Source organism: Salmo trutta, chromosome 15 (assembly GCF_901001165.1).
Source record: "Salmo trutta chromosome 15, fSalTru1.1, whole genome shotgun sequence".
Classification (NCBI taxonomy): Eukaryota; Metazoa; Chordata; class Actinopteri; order Salmoniformes; family Salmonidae; genus Salmo; species Salmo trutta.
Window position 1 is genome coordinate 25,721,282 of NC_042971.1, and position 20,662 is coordinate 25,741,943.

At 41.8% G+C, this 20,662-nt stretch overlaps 1 protein-coding gene across 2 annotated transcripts; it reads left to right on the top strand.

The window, feature by feature from the left end:
* Nucleotides 1–11,846: 11,846 nt before the first annotated feature.
* Nucleotides 11,847–19,109, top strand: msantd2 (Myb/SANT DNA binding domain containing 2). 2 transcript variants are annotated; one of them, XM_029690786.1, is made up of 4 exons: nt 11,847–12,827; nt 16,530–16,785; nt 17,076–17,142; nt 17,383–19,109. In XM_029690786.1, exons 1-4 carry the CDS (start codon nt 12,372–12,374, stop codon nt 18,335–18,337), a joined length of 1,734 nt encoding a protein of 577 aa, XP_029546646.1. In that variant the 5' UTR covers nt 11,847–12,371; the 3' UTR covers nt 18,338–19,109. The 2 variants fall into 2 exon arrangements, with proteins under 2 accessions (XP_029546646.1, XP_029546647.1); XM_029690787.1 differs by having other exon boundaries at nt 11,847–12,812.
* Nucleotides 19,110–20,662: the final 1,553 nt, after the last annotated feature.

Consider the following 20,662-nt stretch of genomic DNA (forward strand, 5'->3'; position numbering starts at 1 on the left):
GCTAGGGTCCAGCTAACCCACACCTGTGTCCACTGGGGGGGCCAAGAGCCTGCCGACTCAGGGCCACTGTTCCCCTCCTCCCACCACCCACGCCGTGGAGTGAGCCCTTCATCACTCAGGCCCCGCTCTCACACACATCAAACAGGGGCCCGTCGTGGGCCCTCAAGTGGGACCATGCATCAAAAACGATGACCATTAGTGATCCTTCATTCAGTTTTTCCCATTTCTTCTTGCTGACTGTGACATCGTTGGATTAATTGCATTTGAATAAAGCGCACGCTGAGAGTGAAAGCCGAAATGGGATTTGACTGAAAAATGTTGAACTAAGAGAACTGCATGTATATTTGGGAAGTAAGGTATGTACAGTATGGGTTAGACCTACATAATTTTTCACATAAACAGGGACACCTAACCCTCAATCCAATGAATTCAATAGACATAACATTTGCGAAGATTTTATACAAAAAAAACAAGGACCATTTATTGTTTTCAAAGGCCTTGCTTTGTCGTGATCGATTGATCATATTTCCCACCTCATATTGCTGCATGATAGAGGTTGCCTTTTTAGGCCGTTATTGTAAATAAGAATTTGTTCTTAATTGACTTGCCTAGTTAAGTAAAGGTTAAATAAAAAATATAACAATTCCAGTATAAGCTACAAGAGTTGCTAGCAGTTGTATTTCCTAACAAAGTTGTAGTCTTGACATCTGATGTGAGTAAGTCATCACCCACTTGACCTGGATTCTCTACATATGATTTGCTGAATCACACCTGAGACAATGGTTGAAACAAGCCCTGCTGACACTGAGGCTGTCCTAATATGGATGCCTTACAGTGGCTTACTGCAGCAACATGGCTTACGCTTGATCGGTCACCTTATCGATAACATTACAATGTCACAGACAGCAGAGTTATTCCATTTCAGCTATCTGAAATATCAAAGACATGACATGAAGAAATATGCTTGGTTATGAGATAATACGGTCTTTGGTTCATGCTGATAAAATATCATTACCAAGCATTTGCCCACCCCTTGATTTGTCATTCATGAGGTGTTAATGAACTGTAGAAAAAGCTTCATTTGAAACTGTCTATTAATGTTAGATGTAATGGAGTAATGGTGCCAGCTGATGTTTCAATACAGACCCTCTTGGGTCACACAGAAATCTTCAGCTGCTGATGAATAATTGTATATCATTGTCCTAATGAATTAGACAAAAATGTATGGAGAATAATATCTATAGAATAAAACACACATGTCCTCAAATGTAGACTTCAGAAACTACATAAAATTTTAACGAGTGCCTTTTAATTTACAAAATAACATTGTGAAAAAGGCATTCAAAATAAGATATTTGATGAGCATATTCAGTATAAGTTCATCAAATTACCAACACAACCAAGTACCTTTCTTGACCTCTGCATGCCCGACACAGCCTCAATCCCCGCTCTGCTTCACCAAGACTTGAACTTGAATTCTCTCACTGCTCAGCCTGCCTCCATCCCTATGTCCTTCACTCCCTCCCTCCCTCCAAATTACAGAAGCATGACATGACTTTGGCTCTGACCCTGGGCTACCTGACTGTTTTGTTATGAGCGGGTGGAGATCAGATGTTTTTGGTCATTACGCCGCCTCTCATTAGGTTCTGGCCTCGTCCACATCAAGATAATGAGACAGTGTTTAATGTGGAGCCTGAGCTCCCTGACGAGGGAGTCGCGTGTGTTTTGGCCCCTGGGATGAATTACCCCCACGTCTGACTAGGGGATGGCACCTGGGCCTCTGTCACGCTGGGGGAGGTTAGCCTAGAGCCTGGAGCTACCTGGGGGGAGAGACGGCTGGACTCAGCTGGAGGAAGCCACCAAGGCAGATTCTCTTTGGGACGGTGTGGATGAAGGGATGTGAGGGCCTTTGGTGTTTGGGGGGGGGATTCAGCACGACTATCTGACTTAATTGGGAAGTGGGAGGCAAATGAATTCATTTGGCGTGTGCTGTCATTTTCATTTTCATCTGTTATTCTTACAATACCCATGCAAAATCACAAACTATCTTAAACTTAAAGACTTTTCAACAAGCTTATTTAAAACTTATTCCAGAAGCTTTTCCAAAAAGTATTCCATTGTTCCCCTTTGGATCACTATACTTCTAAAAAAAACTGTTGTGGTACCAAGAACAAACATTGGTTACTAAGAGGCAACGCATGTACCAGTTATAACAGTGCATAGTAGTTTAAATTTAAATTAAGGCTAATACATTATGATCATTACTTGATTTTATTCACATAAGTAAAATGAGTTGTGTAAGGCTACTTTTTCAGACCTTATTTATTGTGTTCTGGTAAAAAGAGGTACAAAGGTTTGGGGTCACATAGAAATGTCCTTGTTTTTGAAAGAAAAGCTAATTTTTTGTCCATTAAAATAACATCAAATTCATCAGAAATACAGTGTAGACATTGTTAATGTTGTAAATGACTATTGTAGCTGGAAACGGCAGATTTTTTATTAAATATCTACATAGGCGTACAGAGGCCCATTATCAGCAACCATCACTCCTGTGTTCCAATGGCACGTTGTGTTAGCTAATCCAAGTTTATTATTTTAAAAGGCTAATTAATCATTAGAAAACCCTTTTGCAATTATGTTAGCACAACTGAAAACTGCTGTGTTGATTAAAGAAGCATTAAAACTGGCCTTCTTTAGACTAGTTGAGTATCTGGAGCATCAGTATTTGTGGGTTTGATTACAGGCTCAAACTGGCCAGAAACAAAGACTTTCTTCTGAAACTCATCAGTCTATTCTTGTTCTGAGAAATGAAGGCTATTCCATGCGAGAAATTGCCAAGAAACTGAAGCTCTGGTACAAATCTGTGTACTACTCCCTTCACAGAACAGTGCAAACTGTCTCTAACCAGAATAGAAAGAAGAGTGGGAGGCCCCGGTGCACAACTGAGCAAGAGGACAAGTACATTAGAGTGTCTAGTTTGAGAAACAGACACCTCACAAGTCCTCATCTGGCAAAACGCTAGTCTCAAAGTCAACAGTGAAGAGGCGACTACGGGATGCTGGCATCCTAGGCAGAGTTCCTCTGTCCAGTGTCTGTGTTCTTTTGCCCATCTTAGTCCTTTATTTTTATTGGCCAGTCTGAGATATGGCTTTTTCTTTGCCGCTCTGCCTAGTAGGCCAGCATCCCGGAGTCGCCTCTTCACTGTTGATGTTGAGACTGGTGTTTTGCGGCAACTATTTAATGAAGCTGCCAGTTGAGGACTTGAGAGCAGGTTCAGAGCTTCAAGTTCCTAAGTGTCCACATCACCAACAAACTATCATGGTCCAAGCACACCAAGACAGTCTTGAAGAGGGCACGACAAAGCCTATTCCCCCTCAGGAGACTGAAAAGATTTGACATGGGTCCTCAGATCCTCAAAAAGCTATAATGCTGCACCATCGAGAGCTTCCTGACTGCTTGCATCACTGCCTGGTATGGCAACTGCTCGGCCTCTGACAACAAGGCACTACAGACGGTAGTGCGTACGGCCCACTACATCACTGGGGCCAAGCTTCCTGCCATCCAGGACCTCTATACCAGGCGGTGTCAACCACCCTAGTCATAGACTGTTCTCTCTGCTACCGCACGGCAAGCGGTAACAGAGCGCCAAGTCTAGGTCCAAAAGGCTTTTTAACAGAATCTGCCCCCAAGCCATAAGACTCCTGAACAGATAATAAAATGGCTACCCAGACTATTTGCATTGTCGTCGTCGTCCCCATCCCCTATTTTACGCTGCTGCTACAGTGCCTTGCAAAAGTTTTCATCCCCCTTGGTGTTTTTCCTATTTTGTTGAATTACAACCTGTAATTTAAATTGATTTTCATTTGGATTTCATGTAATGGACATGCACAAAATAGTCCAAATTGGTGAAGTGAAATTTTAAAAATTACTTGTTTCAAAAAATGTGAACAAATAACAAACGGAAAAGTGGTGAGTGCATACAGTTGAAGTCGGAAGTTTACATACACCTTAGCCAAATAGATTTAAACTCAGTTTTTCACAATTCCTGACATTTAATCCTATTAAAAATTCCCTGTCTTAGGTCAGTTAGGATCACCACTTTGTTTTAAGAATGTGAAATGTCAGAATAATAGTAGAGAGAATGATTAAATTCAGCTTTTATTTCTTTCATCGCATTCCCAGTGGGTCAGAAGTTTACATACACTCAATTAGTATTTGGTAGCATTGCCTTTAAATTGTTTAACTTGGGTTAAATGTTTCGGGTAGCCTTCAACAAGCTTCCCACAATAAGTTGGGTGAATTTTGGCCCACTCCTCCTGACAGAGTTGGTGTAACTGAGTCAGGTTTGTAGGCCTCAAGAACGCTTTTTCAGTTCTGCCCACACATTTTCTATAGGATTGAGGTCAGGGCTGTGTGATGGCCACTCCAATACCTTGACTTTGTTGTCCTTAAGCCATTTTGCCACAACTTTGGAAGTATGCTTGGGGTCATTGTCCATTTGGAAGACCCATTTGCAACTAAGCTTTAACTTCCTGACTGATGTCTTGAGAGGTTGCTTCAATATATCCAAAAATGTTCCTCCCTCATGATGCCATCTATTTTGTGAAGTGCACCAGTCCCTCCTGCAGCAAAGCACCCCGACAACATGATGCTGCCACCCCCGTGCTTCACGGTTGGGATGGTGTTATTCAGCCTGCAAGCCTCCCCCTTTTTCCTCCAAACATAACGATGGTCATTATGGCCAAACAGTTCTATTTTTGTTTCATCAGACTAGAGGACATTTCTCCAAAAAGTATGATCTTTGTCCCCATGTGCAGTTGCAAACCGTAGTCTGGCTTTTTAATGGCGGTTTTGGAGCAGTGGCTTCTTCCTTGCTGAGCGGCCTTTCAAGTTATGTTGATATAGCACTTTGTTCTGTGGATATAGATACTTTTGTACCCGTTTCCTCCAGCATCTTCACAAGGTCATTTGCTGTTGTTCTGGGATTGATTTGCACTTTTCGCTCAAAAGTATGTTCATCTCTAGGAGAGAAAATGCGTCTCCTTCCTGAGCGGTATGACGGCTGCGTGGTCACATGGTGTTTTATACTTGCATACTATTGTTTGTACAGATGAACGTGGTACCTTCAGGTGTTTGGAAATTGCTCAAAAGGATGAACCAGACTTGTGGAGGTCTACAATTGTTTTTCTGAGGTCTTGGCTGATTTCTTTTGATTTTCCCATGATGTCAAGCGAAGAGGCACTGAGTTTGAAGGTAGGCCTTGAAATACATCCAGAGGTACACCTTCAGTTGAATCAAATTATGTAAATCAGAAGCTTCTAAAGCCATTACATAATTTTCTGGAATTTTCCAAGCTGTTTAAAGGCACAGTCAACTTAGTGTATGTAAACTTCTGACCCACTGGAATTGTGAATTATAAGTGAAATAATCTGTCTGTAAATAATTTTTGGAAAAATTACTTGTGTCACGCACAAAGTAGATGTCCTAACCGACTTGCCAAAACTATGGTTTGTTAACAAGAAATTTGTGGAGTGGTTGAAAAACGAGTTTTAATGACTCCAACCTAAGTGTATGCAAACTTCCAACTTCAACTGTATGTATTCACCCCCTTTGCTATGGCGCCCCTAAATAAGATCTGGTGCAACCAATTACCTTCAGAAGTCACATAATTAGTTAAATAAAATCCACCTGTGTGCAATCTAAGTGTCACATGATTTTTCACATGATCTGTCACATATATACACCTGTTCTGAAAGGCCCCAGAATCTGCAACACCACTAAGCAAGGGGCACCACCAAGCAAGCGGCACCATGAAGACCAAGGAGCTCTCCAAACAGGTCAGGGAAACAGTTGTGGAGAAGTACAGATCAGGGTTGGATTAAAAGAAATATACGAAACTTTAAACATCCCACAGAGAACCATTAAATCCATTATTAAAAAATTGAAAGAATATGGCACCACAACAAGCCTGCCAAGAGAGGGCCGCCCACCAAAACTCACAGACCAAGCAAGGAGGGTATTAATCAGAGAGGCAACAAAGAGACCAAAAATAACTCTGAAGGAGCTGCAAGGCTCCACAGCGGAGATTGGAGTATCTGTCCATAGGACCACCTTAAGCCATACACTCCACAGAGCTGGGCTTTATGGAAGAGTCACCAGAAAAAAGCCATTGCTTAAAGAAAAAAATAAGCAAACACGTTTGGTGTTCGTCAAAGGCATGTGGGAGACTCCCCAAATATATGGAAGAAGGTACTCAGGTCAGATGAGACTAAAATTTAGCTTTTTTGGCCATCAAGGAAAATGCTATATCTGGCGCAAACCCAACACCTCTCAACACCCCGAGAACACCATCCCCACAGTGAAGCATGGTGGTGGCAGCATCATGCTGTGGGGATGTTTTTCATCGGCAGGGACTGGGAAACTGGTCAGAATTGAAGGAATGATGGATGGCGCTAAATACAGGGAAATTCTTGAGAGAAACCTGTTTCAGTCTTCCAGAGATTTGAGACTGGGACGGAAGTTCACCTTCCAGCAGGACAATGACCCTAAGCATACTGCTAAAGCAACACTCGAGTGGTTTAAGGGGAAACATTTAAATGTCTTGGAATGACCTTGTCAAAGCCCAGACCTCAATCCAATTGAGAATATGTGGTATGACTTAAAGATTGATTTACATCAGTGGAACCTATCCAACTTGAAGGAGCTGGAGCAGTTTTGCCTTGAAGAATAGGCAAAAATCCCAGTGGCTAGATGTGCCAAGCTTATAGAGATATACCCCAAGAGACTTGCAGCTGTAATTGCTGCAAAAGGTGCCTCTACAAAGTATTCACTTTAGGGGGTGAATAGTTTTGCACGCTCAAGTTTTCTGTTATCTTTTGTCTTATTTCTTGTTTGTTTTACAATAAAAATATATATTGTATCTTCAAAGTGGTAGGCATGTTGTGTAAATCAAATGATACAAACCCCCAAAAAATCTATTTTAATTCCAGGTTGTAAGGCAACAAAATATGAAAAATGCCAAGGGGGTGAATACTTTCGCAAGCCACTGTACTCTCTATTTATTATCTATGCAGTCACTTTAACTCCACCTACATGTAAATATTACCTCAATTACCTCGACTAACCTGTGCCCCCGCACATTGACTCTGTACCGGTATCCCCTGAATATAGCCTCACTACTGTTATTTTACTGCTGCTCTTTAACTATTTAATTTTTTACTTATATATATTTTTTTTAACACTTATTTTTCTTAAAACTGCATTGTTAGTTAAGGGCTTGTAAGTAAGCATTTCACTAAGGTTGTATTTGGCACATGAGACAAATAACATTTGATTTGATTTCTTCAACCCTGGCTGTGTGCTTGAGCTGGCATGCATACTGCAGGTGCTGAAATCAGCGCTGGCGATGAATGCATGTAATGATCAATCACACCCACTCGCTAATGATCTGATCCTGAGCACTCAGCGAAGGGGAATGAGATGAAACAGAATTTTATGGTGGGTGTGAAAAGCCCCCTACTACGGATGACTTACCCAGATAGGCCAAAGCTTAATAAAAAGCTGTGTGAAAACACCTGAAAATGTCATCTTTTAAAGAGATATGGTCAACCATTTTCTCTTACGTGCGTCATTCCTTTTCTTTTAGCACCTTTCCCTGTTGTTCATTTTCAATCCATTTATTTTTATCTCTTCATAATATTTGAGCAAATTGCACCATGCAGCCAAAGCAGAGCTTTCAAGTAAAAACACAGCCCTAGCATACCACATTGCCAAGGCTTTGGGACCCAAATCCATTGCCGACCGGAGAGAAAATTAATTGCTGGCTTTTAACAGCACACACAAAGGTTGTGTTCAAACACTTTTTTAAATGAGCCCACATCCCAATAATTTACTATGAATTTATGGATATGTATTTTTCCATGTTTGTTTTTGCTGAATCCTTGTCCATTAGGGCATTATGCTAATAATAGCTGTACATATTATGTGTTACCCATGTTATGAAAATGTAGCCCTGCTCTGGTCAGAGGGAAATGGATTGAGTAGGTTAGGCAAATAGATCATCCAAAATATCAACATAAGCAAACAGAAAAGGGTGGCTGATTGAAAATAACCATATATAATATTCACAAGTATGATATTGTCCCTCCCTCCCTCTCAATCAAATCCCATCTCCCACGAATACATTACCATATTAATAAAAACACACTCATGAATAGAATGACCATAGAACATGCAAAACTTAAAATTCTAATGACACCACAAGGCATATAATACCAGCCAGCCATGATTAGGAAGAGATCAGTCCATCTTCAAACTTCAGTTAGTAAGACGCTAGGTAAATGGCTGCAGTATAAACCTCATAGCCAAGCATTTTGTCCTGATTGAGTACAAATACAGCAATCACCTCATTAATCTTAAATTATGTCTGCGCATATATATGGTATATAATGGAGATCCTATAATGGTACAGACACAGAACCTAGTCTTTTGGACAAATTTGCATTCACAAATATCCAATCACCTATGGAGCTTTTAGGGCTTCTTGAAGATGTGCATTTGAGCTGCTAAACACAAGACCATGCTTGTGTCCCAAAAGGCACCCTATTCCCTTTATAGTGCATTCTTTTATGTAATGCTCTATAACAAGAATAGAGTGCCATTTGGGATGCAGGCCAAGTGTAATAAGTCATAATGAAAATATGAAGAATTATTCTGTTGACATGAATTCATAGTCACTCCTCACAACCGGATGTGCAACCTGTCTTTAAAAGTTAGTCTGTCCACATTCTTTCCTGTGTCTGACCTTTACCAAATACATGGAGATGGTCAAAAACTATGCCTCCTGAGAGAAACGGGAGGACAGGAGGATGTTCCTCCCCTCTGGTCACATCATGACCCATAGCCACACAGAGGGCATATGCCCACTGCTGGACGACAGTAGGCAAAGCAGTTTCTTAATTCACAGTATATCCACAGTAAAATGAGTCCTATATCAACATAACCTGAAAGGCCGCTCAGCAAGGAAGAAGCCACTGCTCCAAAACCACCATAAAAAAGGCAGACTACGGTTTGCAACTGCACATGGTGACAAAGATCGTACTTTCTGGAGAAATGTCCTCTGGTCTGATGAAACAAAAAAAGAACTGGTTGGCCATAATGACCATCATTATGCAAGCCGAAGAACACCATCCCAACCGTGAAGCACGGGGGTGGCAGCATCACGTTGTGAGGGTGCTTTGCTGCAGGAGGGGTTGGTGCACTTCACAAAATAGATGGCATCATGAGGGAGGAAAATTCTGTGGATAAATTGAAGCAACATCTCAAGACATCAGTCAGGAAGTTAAAGCTTGTTCACAAATGGCCCCAAACAGACAATGACCCCAAACATACTTCCAAAGTTGTGGCAAAATGGCTTAAGGACAACAAAGACAAGGTATTGGAGTGGCCATCACAAAGGCCTGACCTCAATCCCATAGAAAATGTATGGGCAGAACTGAAAAACCGTGTGTGAGCAAAGAGGCCTACAAACCTGACTCAGTTACACCAGCTCTGTCAGGAGGAATGGGCCAAAATTCACCCAATTTATTGTGGGAAGTTTGTGGAAGGCTACCCGAAACATTTGAGCCAAGTTAAACAATTTAAAGGCAATGCTGCCAAATACTAATTGAGTGTGTGTAATCTTCTGACCCACTGGGAATGTGATGAAAGAAATACAAGCTGAAATAAATCATTCTCTCTACTATTATTCTGACATTTCACATTCTTAAAACAAAGTGGTGATCCTAAGCGGCCTAAAATAGGGAATTTCTACTCGGATTAAATGTAAGGAATTGTGTAAAACTGAGTTTAAATGTGTATGGCTAAGGTGTATGTAAACTTCCGACTTCAACTGTATATCACATCTGCCCAGACACGGATGCTCACACCCTGGTGCCTGCGTTATTATTTGCCACATGGCCTTAAATTGTTCTAATTAGTTTTTCGTTGGTCGCCCATGCTATTTCAATATTTCAAATATAAAGCATTTGATTTTTCCATTATGTTAATGATGGTGGATTGATTGATTTCCAAGCTTTAAGTATACATTTTTCAAAATAAGTGACGAAAAGAGAATCGTCCAGCCCATTGGGTATACCACTACACCCCCATATGCCATGTCTTGAAATATGCAGAAAGACGGATTAAAAGTAAGCTTACATTGTAATACTTCTGACAGCCAAATTTCTAGCTTCACTCATAACTTTTGGACTTTATAGCATGAGTCATTGTTAGTTTTACACTTAATTCATGACTTGTGAATTTTGTCTCTTGTATAATAAATTCTATACATTAGTATATACTGGATTAAGTTTGCATTTTCGTTATCTGTAATTTCGTTAGTTATGCTCCAACATTCCCTCCATCAGTTCTTTTTAAGTCTTGGTTCCAATAGTTTATATATTTTGTTAAGAGTGTTAGTTCGATATGCTCTCTGCAAGGTTTTGTATATCTTATCTATCATATGAACATCCTTTCAACTCACATAAGATTCCCTCAAGGTTGCCCTGATCTCCAAAAGATTTAAAAATCTAAATGTTGTGATATGTAATGTTTAAATTGCATGTATTTGAAAATATCTACATTGGTCAGTCCAAAATGTATTTTGAATTCTGTCAAGGACAGTTGTGTAAAGTACATAAGTAAAAATACTTTAAAGTACTACTTAAGTCCTTTTTGGGGATATCTGTTCTTTACTTTAAAAAGTGTTATATTGTTGACTACTTTTACTTCACTACATTCCTAAAGACAATGATTTACGTTTTACTCCATACATTTTCCCTGACACCCAAAAGTTACATTTTGAATGCTTAACAGTGACAGGAAAATTGTAAATTCACGCATTTATCAAGAGAACATCCTTAGTCAAACCTACTGCCTCTGATCTGGCGGATTCACAAATGCTGATGCTCCAGATACTCAACTAGTCTAAATGCCAGGTTTTTTTGCTTCTTTAAAGCAGCACAACAGTTTTCAGCTGTGCTAACATAACTGCAAAATGGTTTTCTAATGATCAATTAGCCTTTTAAAATGACGAACTTGGATTAGCTAACACAACGTGCCATTGGTACACAATGTCTACACTGTATTTCTGATCAATTTGATGCTATTTTAATGGACAAAAAATGTGCTTTTCTTTAAAAAACAAGGACATTTCGAAGTGACCCCAAACTTTTGGATGGTAGTGTACATTTTGGCCAGATAACTCACACCGGAATAGGCCCGAGCTCAATCCCCGCATCCTTGCCATAAGTAATACTGCCGAAGGCGATTTCACAATAAGAAACTTGTTTCCCAAATAGCCTTCTGGAATAGGATACTGAGAGGATGTGATCATAATTTTAATCACTGAATTAAATATTAATAATATGTATATGAACTGAATATGCTTGTTAACCACAACCAGTGTTTATTTTTTAGAATGTTTTTTTTTTTTACCTGTAGCCTAATCTGACTACTGTTACCGTCAATCTAATGCATTCATAATAACACAAGACTTCAATAACAAAGTTATAGGCTATTTATTACATTGGTTTGCCAGCTCCAGGTAGACTACAAAGGTGGCACAAATTGATTTGCAATGACCTCAGTGATATCGTAATTTCAACATATTTATTGCATCAAAAGGTAGCCTACAATGGCATATACATTAATAGACTACTTGATGGCCAACAGAGGCAAATGTATAATTCTCGACATTTAGCCTAATGTCAGTTTCATTAAGGACTTTTCCCCATAAAAAGACCCACCCGAGGGAGTTCCATAATTTACATATCAAATGTCCACACGGGCAGCCCCCGAGACACGAGGACTGAGCATGCGTAAAGCGCTTGGCTTGATAGCGTTTTCTTTAAGCAGTCAACATTAGAGTGCTGTTTAAACCACCTCCGTGCGGATTTGTGTAATGCGCACTAGTGCAACCAAAGTCGTTTTCCAGTGCTTTATCTCCATTATTTCTTAATGTGTATCGGTTCTAGCGTATTAATATGTCTTGTGGAAAAAGGTTTGGAAATAGGTGTCTCCATAATGACAATCTAAATAGCCTACCTACAACTGGTAAAAAGTTGTCACAACGTGCACGCGTTCTGCCCGCTCCTCTCGCTCACGTGACTTAGCCAATAACTGCAGTGCTCTCTCAAAACACACCCACACCCCTCCGGCCCTCCCCAACACTTACACGAGAACATGGCAACACCGAGTGCATGCGCGCACACAAATTATACAGTACAGATGGCTTGACCCATATTTTTCGTTTGCAATATTAATTGACCGCCCACCCAATCCAGTGAGAAGACGTCAACTCTCATCCCCCGCCCCTTAGCAACAGAAGCAAGATGGCGGCGCCCAGTAACGCTGATCATTCTTCAGAGATATCGACGCCGTTAAAGATACCGAAAACAGAAGTGCCATCACCAGAATCAGAAGATTTGAGTGCCAGCAACCAATATCATTCCAATCCCTCCACACCTAATCGATTCTCGCCTCTCAACGTAGGTGTGTCGATTTCTGGGAGCGCAGGCCGAAGTGGATCGGCCTGTGCATCAAATAGCTTCACAGCTTGCCGAGGGATGTCGTGGACCCCATCAGAAACAAACGCCCTTATTGCGGTGTGGGGCAATGAAAGACTGACAGAGGCACGAATGCAGCAGCTGGAGGTTGCAGGCACCGTTTTCTCTGGAAAGGCTCCTGGTCCCGCAATGTACGAGCGGGTCTCACGAGCCCTAGCAGAGCTCGGCTACGAAAGGACCCCATCCCAATGCAGGGAAAGGATGAAGGTAATGGGGGACAGAGTAAGCATGTTCATCTATCACATAGCTAGGTAGCTAACGTTAGCCATCTGTCAGACTCTTGCTAGGCAACTTGGTGCTATGTTCATTAATTTTATGTTAACCAGGATGTTGTCATTGCTACCTTCCTAGCTATGCCCCGTGACAAAGTAACGTTACCTATCTAGATAGCTATACAGAACCAAAATATACACGCACCATGTAAAGTGTTGGTCCCACGTTTCATAAGCTGAAATATAAGATCCCAAACATTTTCCATATGCACAAAAAGCATATTTCTCTCCAATTTTGTGCACATTTGTTTACATCCCTGTTAGTGAGTATTTCTCATTTGCTAAGATAATCCATCCACCTGACAGGTGTGGCATATCAATAACCTAATTAAACAGCATGATCATTACACAGGTGCACCTTGTGCTGGGGACAATAAAAGCCCACTCTAAAATGTGCAGTTTTGTCACACAACACAATGCCACAGATGTATCAAGTTTTGAGGGAGTGTGCAATTGTCATGTGTAACCGATGTGAAATGGCTAGTTAGTTAGCGGTGGTGCGCGCTAATAGCATTTCAATCAGTGACGTCACTCGCTCTGAGACTTGAAGTAGGGTTTCCCCTTGCGTTGCAAGGGCCGTGGCTTTTGTGGCGCGATGGGTAACGATGGTTCGTGGGGTGTCAGTTGTTGATGTGTGCAAGGGTCCCTGGTTCGAGCCCAGGTTGGGGCAAAGAGAGGGACGGAACCTACACTGTTACACATGCTCTCTGCAGGAATGTCCACCAGAGCTCTTGCCAGAGAATTGAATGTTAAGTTCTCTATCATAAGCCGCCTCAACATCGTTTTAGAGAATTTGGCAGTACAGTATGTACAACCGGCGTCACAATCGCAGACCACATGTAACCACGCCAGCTCAGGACCTCCACATGCGGCTTCTTCAGCTGCGTGATGGTCTGAGATGAGCCACCTGGACAGCTGATGAAACTGTGTTTTTGCGGAACGGAAGAATTTCTTTACAAACTGTTAGAAACCGTCTCAGGGAAGCTCATCTGTGTGCTCGTCGTCCTCACCAGAGTCTTGACCTGGCTGCAGTTTGGGGTCGTAACAGACTTCAGTGGACAAATGCTCACCTTCAATTGACACTGGCACACTGGAGAAGTGTTCTCTTCACAGATTAATCCCGGTTTCAACTGTACCGGGCAGATGGCTTCGTGTGGGAGAGTGGTTTATTGATGTCAACGTTGTGAACCGAGTGCCCATGGTGGGGTTATGGTATGGGTAGGCATAAGGTACGGACCACTAACACAATTGTATTTTATCAATGGCCATCACCTCATGTTTCAGTATGATAATGCCCGGCCCCATGTCGCAAGGATCGGTACACAATATCTGGAAGCTGAAAATGTCCCAGTTCTTCTCATGCCTGGATGCTCACCAGACATGTCACCTTTTGAGCATATTTTGGATGCTCTGGATCGACGTGTATGACAGTGTGTTCCAGTTTCCACCAGTATCCAGCAACTTCGCACAGCCATTAAAGAGGGGACGGACAACAGGCCACAATAAACAGCCTGATCAACTCTATGCAAAGGAGATGTGTCACGCTGCATGAGGCAAATGGTGGTCACACCAGATACTGAATGGTTTTCTGATGCACGACCCTACCTTTTTTTTGGTATCTGTGACCAACAGATGCATATCTGTATTCCCAGTCATGTGAAATCCATAGAATAGGGCCTAATGAATGTATTTCAATTGACAGATTTCCTTATATGAACTGTAACTCAGTAAAATCTTTATTATTGTTGCATGTTGCGTTTTATATGTTTGTTCAGTGTAGTAATGTAGCGAGATACAGTTGAAGTCGGAAGTTTACATACATCTTAGCCAAATACATTTAAACTCAGTTTCTCACAATTCCTGACATTTAATCCTAGTAAAAATTTCCTGTCTTAGGTCAGTTAGGATCGCTACTTTATTTTAAGAACGTGAAATGTCAGAATAATAGTATAGAGAATGATTTATTTCAGCTTTTATTTCTTTCATCGTATTCTCAGTGGGTCAGAAGTTTACATACACTCAATTAGTATTTGGTAGCATTGTCTTTAAATTGTTTAACTTGGGTCAAACATTTCAGGTAGCCTTCCACAAACTTCCCACAATAAGTTGGGTGAATTTTGGCCCATTCCTTCTGACAGAGCTGGTGTAACTGAGTCAGGTTTGTAGCCATCATTGCACGCACACGCTTTTTCATTTCTGCCCACACATTTTCTATAGGATTGATGTCAGGGCTTTGGGATGGCCACTCCAATATCTTGACTTTGTTGTCCTTAAGCCATTTTGCCACAACTTTGGAAGTATGCTTGGGGTCATTGTCCATTTGGAAGACCCAAGCTTTAACTTCCTGACTGATGTCTTGAGATGTTGCTTCAGTATATCCACATAATGTCATGATGCCATCTATTTTGTGAATTGCACCAGACCCTCCTGCAGCAAAGCACCCCCACAACATGATGTTGCCACCCCCGTGCTTCAAGGTTGGGATGGTGTTCTTCGGCTTGCAAGACTCTCCATTTTTCCTCCAAACATAACGATGGTCATTATGGCCAAACAGTTCTGTTTTTGTTGTATCAGACCAGAAGATATTTCTCCAAAAAGTATGATCTTTGTCCCCATGTGCAGTTGCAAACCATAGTCAGTTTTTTTTATGGCGGTTTTGGAGCAGTGGCTTCTTCCCTGCTGAGCGGCCTTTCAGGTTATGTCGATATAGGACTCATTTTACTGTGGATATAGATACTTTTGTACCTGTTTCCTCCAGCATCTTCACAAGGTCCTTTGCTGTTGTTCTGGGATTGATTTGCACTTCTCGCACCAAAGTACGTTCATCTCTAGGAGACAGAACGCGTCTCCTTCTTGAGCGGTATGATGGCTGCGTGGTCCCATGGTGTTTATACTTGCGTACTATTGTTTGTACAGATGAACGTGGTACCTTCAGGCATTTGGAAATTGCTCCCAAGGATGAGCCAGACTTGTGGAGGTCTACTTGTGGAGGTCTACTTGTGGAGGTCTTGGCTGATTTCTTTTGATTTTCCCATGATGTCAAGCAAAGAGGCACTGAGTTTGAAGGTAGGCCTTGAAATACATCCACAGGTACACCTCCAATTGACTCAAATGATGTCCTTTAGCCTATCAGAAGCTTCCAAAGACATGACATCATTTTCTGGAATTTTCCAAGCTGTTTAAAGGCACAGTCAACTGAGTGTATGTAAACTTCTTACCCACTGGAATTGTGATAAAGTGAATTATGAGTGAAATAATCTGTCTTTAACAAGTGTTGGAAAAATGACTTGTGTCATGCACAAAGTAGATGTCCTAACAGAGTTGCCAAAACTATAGTTCGTTAACAAGAAATTTGTGGAGTGGTTGAAAAACGAGTTTTAATGACTCCAACCTAAGTGTATAATCTTCCGACTTCAAATGTAGATAGCTATCCGTTAAGCTGACCGGAAGTTTGCAGAAGATTGTTGAATTTTGCATCTAGTGCAATTGTAGAGAATTATATCCTCAGTTTCATTTCAAAGCAAAGGATTTCAGTAAATTCTTTCTCAAATCTGGTGTATTTGTGGCATTGGATAGGCCTATAGCTAGCCTAGTAGCTAACATTAACCTCAAGCACTTCCTCTAACATTCACACATCCATTATGACCCGCAGACGCTGCGACGGTGCTACAGCCGAGTGAAGGAGCACGGTGTCGGCAAGAGGAAGAGCAGCTACTCCATCGAGCAGCTGGAAAAGGTGTTTGGTCAGGGGGGCTGGGACTCCCAGATGTGTGCCCCCGTCCTCATCAACAGCAGTGGCCTATACCAGGAGATGGAGTCTGACGGCAGCACCATGGAGGACTTCTCCCAGGAAGACTGGTGCAACCAGGTGCTGGCCTCCGCCTTCCAGGAGGGAGAGATGGAAACTGGTGAGTGGTGGTGATTGATTGTGGGGTTGACAAAAGTGGGCTATAGTGAAGTGGTCAGCAGACTTATTTTTGTTAAAGGGGTAGGTAGACTATCCAGGGTGCTGGTAGTTCTTATTAGGGGTAGTTACGGGACTGTGAAATGTTTGGAAGCCCTGTCGTTAGTATGCAGGCTATTCCTTCACTCTGTCAAAAGGAATAATGTAGGAGTTGGCTAATGAGGCCATATGCCTGTCAGGTAGCATTTATTGTGTTATTTTGATGTTGATGGAAAATACTGTTAATTTCTTCAGAGGAAACACAGCCACCAAAGAATGCCAGAGTCCTGCAGCTGCGACCTGAGCCTTCGGAGCAATTCCAGTATGTATTTTTTCCATAGAATGAATGATCCCTAATAACATGAATATATATGAATATAATGCCAAACTAAATGCTTATTTTTTTTACTGCCAAGATGTGATATATTTGAAAAACAAATCGCTTACAGAAACTTGGTCTCTGCATCATTCAATGTCCAGTCTTAATCAAAATTAAGCAGCTGTTCTCATTCCATTGGTTCCAACCAAATCTTGACCGTTCGTGTATTTCTGTCCCTGTCAGGAAACAGGAAGTGATGCAGAACGTGGTGCGTATACTGGAGTCGGTGCAGGTGAAGTGGGAGCACTTTCAGACGTGGACCGACTTCTCCCGGCTGCACCTTTCCAACAAGCTGGCCATTTTTGGCGTGGGCTACAACACGCGCTGGCGCGAGGACATCCGCTACCACTACGCAGAGATCAGCTCCCAGGTGCCTCTTGGCAAGCGGCTGCGCGAGTACTTCAACCCAGAGAAGGCAGAAGGCCGTGTTATCATGACCAAAGTGCAGAAGATGAACTGGAAGAATGTGTATTATAAGTTCCTGGACATCACCATTAGCGAAGCACGCTGCCTGGAACTGCACATGGAGGTGGACTGGATCCCCATAGCCCAGGCCAGGGTGACGGGCTGTAGCAACGGGACCTCCAAGTATCTCCTACCGGGGGGTATCCCCAAGACTTACGGCCTGTACGCCATAGGCTACGAGGACGTGGTGGCGGAGTCGCACTACGCAGGGGAGGATGAGGCTCCAGCCTCTCCACTGCAACACCAAGACACTGACCAGAGCTTGCCTCTCTCTGGGTCGTCGGGCTCCGGCGGGTCCGGGTCCGAGAGTGTGGTGAGGCCAGTGGGACGAGCGAGGGAGGGAAAGAGGACTGGGGCCAAAGTGACCTACTGTTACCTGGGCATCGCAGAGGAGAGGACCTTACAGCAGTGTCTGTTCCAGCACTTTCAGAGCTCAGGCAAGCACTACAGCCACAGGGAGATCTCGGCCGTAACATGCTTCCTCCAGGGGAATTGCAGCGGCACCGGCCAGCAGACCAGGGAAGAGGGCCTGTCCTTGGGCCCTGAACATTCGGCCATATACATTAAATTTATCGAGGTGGAGCTAGATTTCCTCTCTGCTGGCTCACTGTTGGAATGTCTAGAAATTGCAGTTGGTTACTCTTTAAAGTACAACAACAAAGAGGCGTTGTAACGCTTGTTGTTTTGACTCCCATTAACTGAAGGATTGAAAGGGGGCCAGAGGGACATGCAATATCTCTTTCCCCCAATTTAACTGCAGACCTGAGTTCAAATGCTATTTGAAATTATTTAAAATACTTCAGCTGGGCTTGATTGAGCTTGCCTTGGTCAATGGAACCAAAAGAATAGTCACAAAACTGTAAACCCCAGCTATCTGACACACTCGGCAGGCAATAGAAAACACAAAAAATATTTGAAATAGTGTTTGAACCCCGGTCTGTGTACATGCTGTCTTATTAGGGGATGTGAGAGGGGAATGGCTACTGCTGGATGCATTTCCCTACCTTGAGGATATAGCAGTGGACATACAGTATATTTGTCACAAGAAGATGGTGTGCACTTGTTTTAAAACTGCCTTCACATTTCTTTGAATTTGGATGTCTATCGTCAGGTCTAAGGTGCCAGAAAAAGATCCAAGGGTAAAGCTCATGTAAGGAACTTGAACCAATTCTATAGAGGACCTAGAGGGGCAATATGAATGAAGATATTGAATCTATCTCTATATAGAAATATATATTTAAGAATATATATTGATGTTGTCAAGCATTCCAGCATTTATTAACATTATGAATTTCAAAGAAGTATGTTAATGTTTTGATATATATATATTATTGGTTAACCAGTGTCTTTTGTGTATTTTTGTTTCCAGGCCACAGTCTTGTGTTTACATGTTTTGAAAAAAATAATAAACAGGGCACTGACCGTCATTTGCCACTCATTGAATAGTTCTAGATTCCAGTGTGCTCATTTGTAGATGTTGGGTCCTTGTCTCTGCATACTGCTATCTAGTGATGACCCGTAGGTCCTATCCTTATCAACCTTCCTTGCAGGAGAGCCAAGTCATCATGCACCACTTCTGTCACTAGATGGCAGCAGATAGCCATAACTGAGAAGTTACAGGCATTGCAGTTCTTAAACACAACCCAATGGTGAATATACAGGTAAATGCCAAAGTAATGGAAACACCTGAGTAAATGGACACAAATGATATTTTAAGCAGGTGCTTCCATACAGGTGTGGTTTCTGAGTTAAGTAAGCAATTAACATCCCATCATGCTTAGGGTCATGTATACAAATGTTGGGCAGGCCATTATTTTGTCTACCATGGCCATGCCTCCATAGAACGACAATGCCCCCCCCCCCCATCCACAGGGCATGAGTGGTCACTGAATGGTTTTATGAGCATGAAAAAGATGTAAACCATATGCCATGGACATATCAGTAACCAGATCTCAACCCAATTGAACACTTATGGGAGATTCTGGAGTGATGCCTGAGACAGCGCTTTCCACCACCATCAACAAAACACCAAATGATCAAATTTCTCATGGAAGAGTGGTGTCGCAGCCCTCCAATAGACAGTTTACACAGGCAGTCCAATTCTGATATTTTTCCACCAGTTGGTCTTTTGACCAATCACATCAGATTTATTCACATAAGCTCATTTTCTGTGCTGATCTGATTGGTCAAAAGACCAATTTGTGAAAAATATCAATATAATATTGGGCTGACTGTAAATGCAGCAATAGAGTTCCAGAGACTTGTAGAATCTATGCCAAGGTGCATTGAAGCTGTTCTGGCTCGTTGTTGCCCAACACCCTATTTTAAGACACTTTATGCTGGTGTTTCCTTTATTTTAGCAGTTACCTTAACTTTCAGAATCTGAAAAATAACATGACATATTTTATTGCAGATATTTGTATGTTTTGAAGTCATAACTTTCCCAGAGGGATATACTACAAAGCACGATCAATGACTTAGCCATCTAACTTGAAGAAATATTCTGAAATAACTTGTTAAAGATAAGCTTGAAATGTGCATGGTCTAATTGTCTCAATAACCAAAAACACATACATTTAGCTTAAGTCAGTGGTAATCAAATCAATAGTTAGTTCTGGTTTAATCAAAGTTAGCTAACTAACTGATCCTGCTTTTTAGTATACTCACCCCTCTGGTAGATAATGTCAATCCCTCATTCTGTAATGACAAAAGGCTTCTGAAATGTTTGTTTTCACTGCATGCCTACCACTAATGCATATGACTATTGGCCATGTTATGTGTCTGATTATTACCATGATCTCTAGAGAAATAGTGTGAATACTAGGCTGTCAAGTGTGTGCGTCTGTGTGTATCTATGCAAGCATGTGAAGCTTCAACTGTTCATCTTACTGCCTATCAGAGATGATGCACTTTTTACAGGATATACAATATGTTGTGCACAGGACAAGAGGGGAAATATGACAGGTAGGCCACTATTTTGATACTCTCAACTTTATTT

What these genes read in the sequence shown, in the direction of transcription:
- msantd2 (XM_029690786.1), top strand. Translation starts at nt 12,372, where the DNA reads ATGGCGGCGCCCAGTAACGCTGATCATTCTTCAGAGATATCGACGCCG. An exon ending in TGAAGGTAATGGGGGACAGA is followed by an intron (nt 12,828 to 16,529) that starts GTAAGCATGTTC and finishes TATGACCCGCAG; the next exon opens with ACGCTGCGACGGTGCTACAG. An exon ending in GGAGGGAGAGATGGAAACTG is followed by an intron (nt 16,786 to 17,075) that starts GTGAGTGGTGGT and finishes TAATTTCTTCAG; the next exon opens with AGGAAACACAGCCACCAAAG.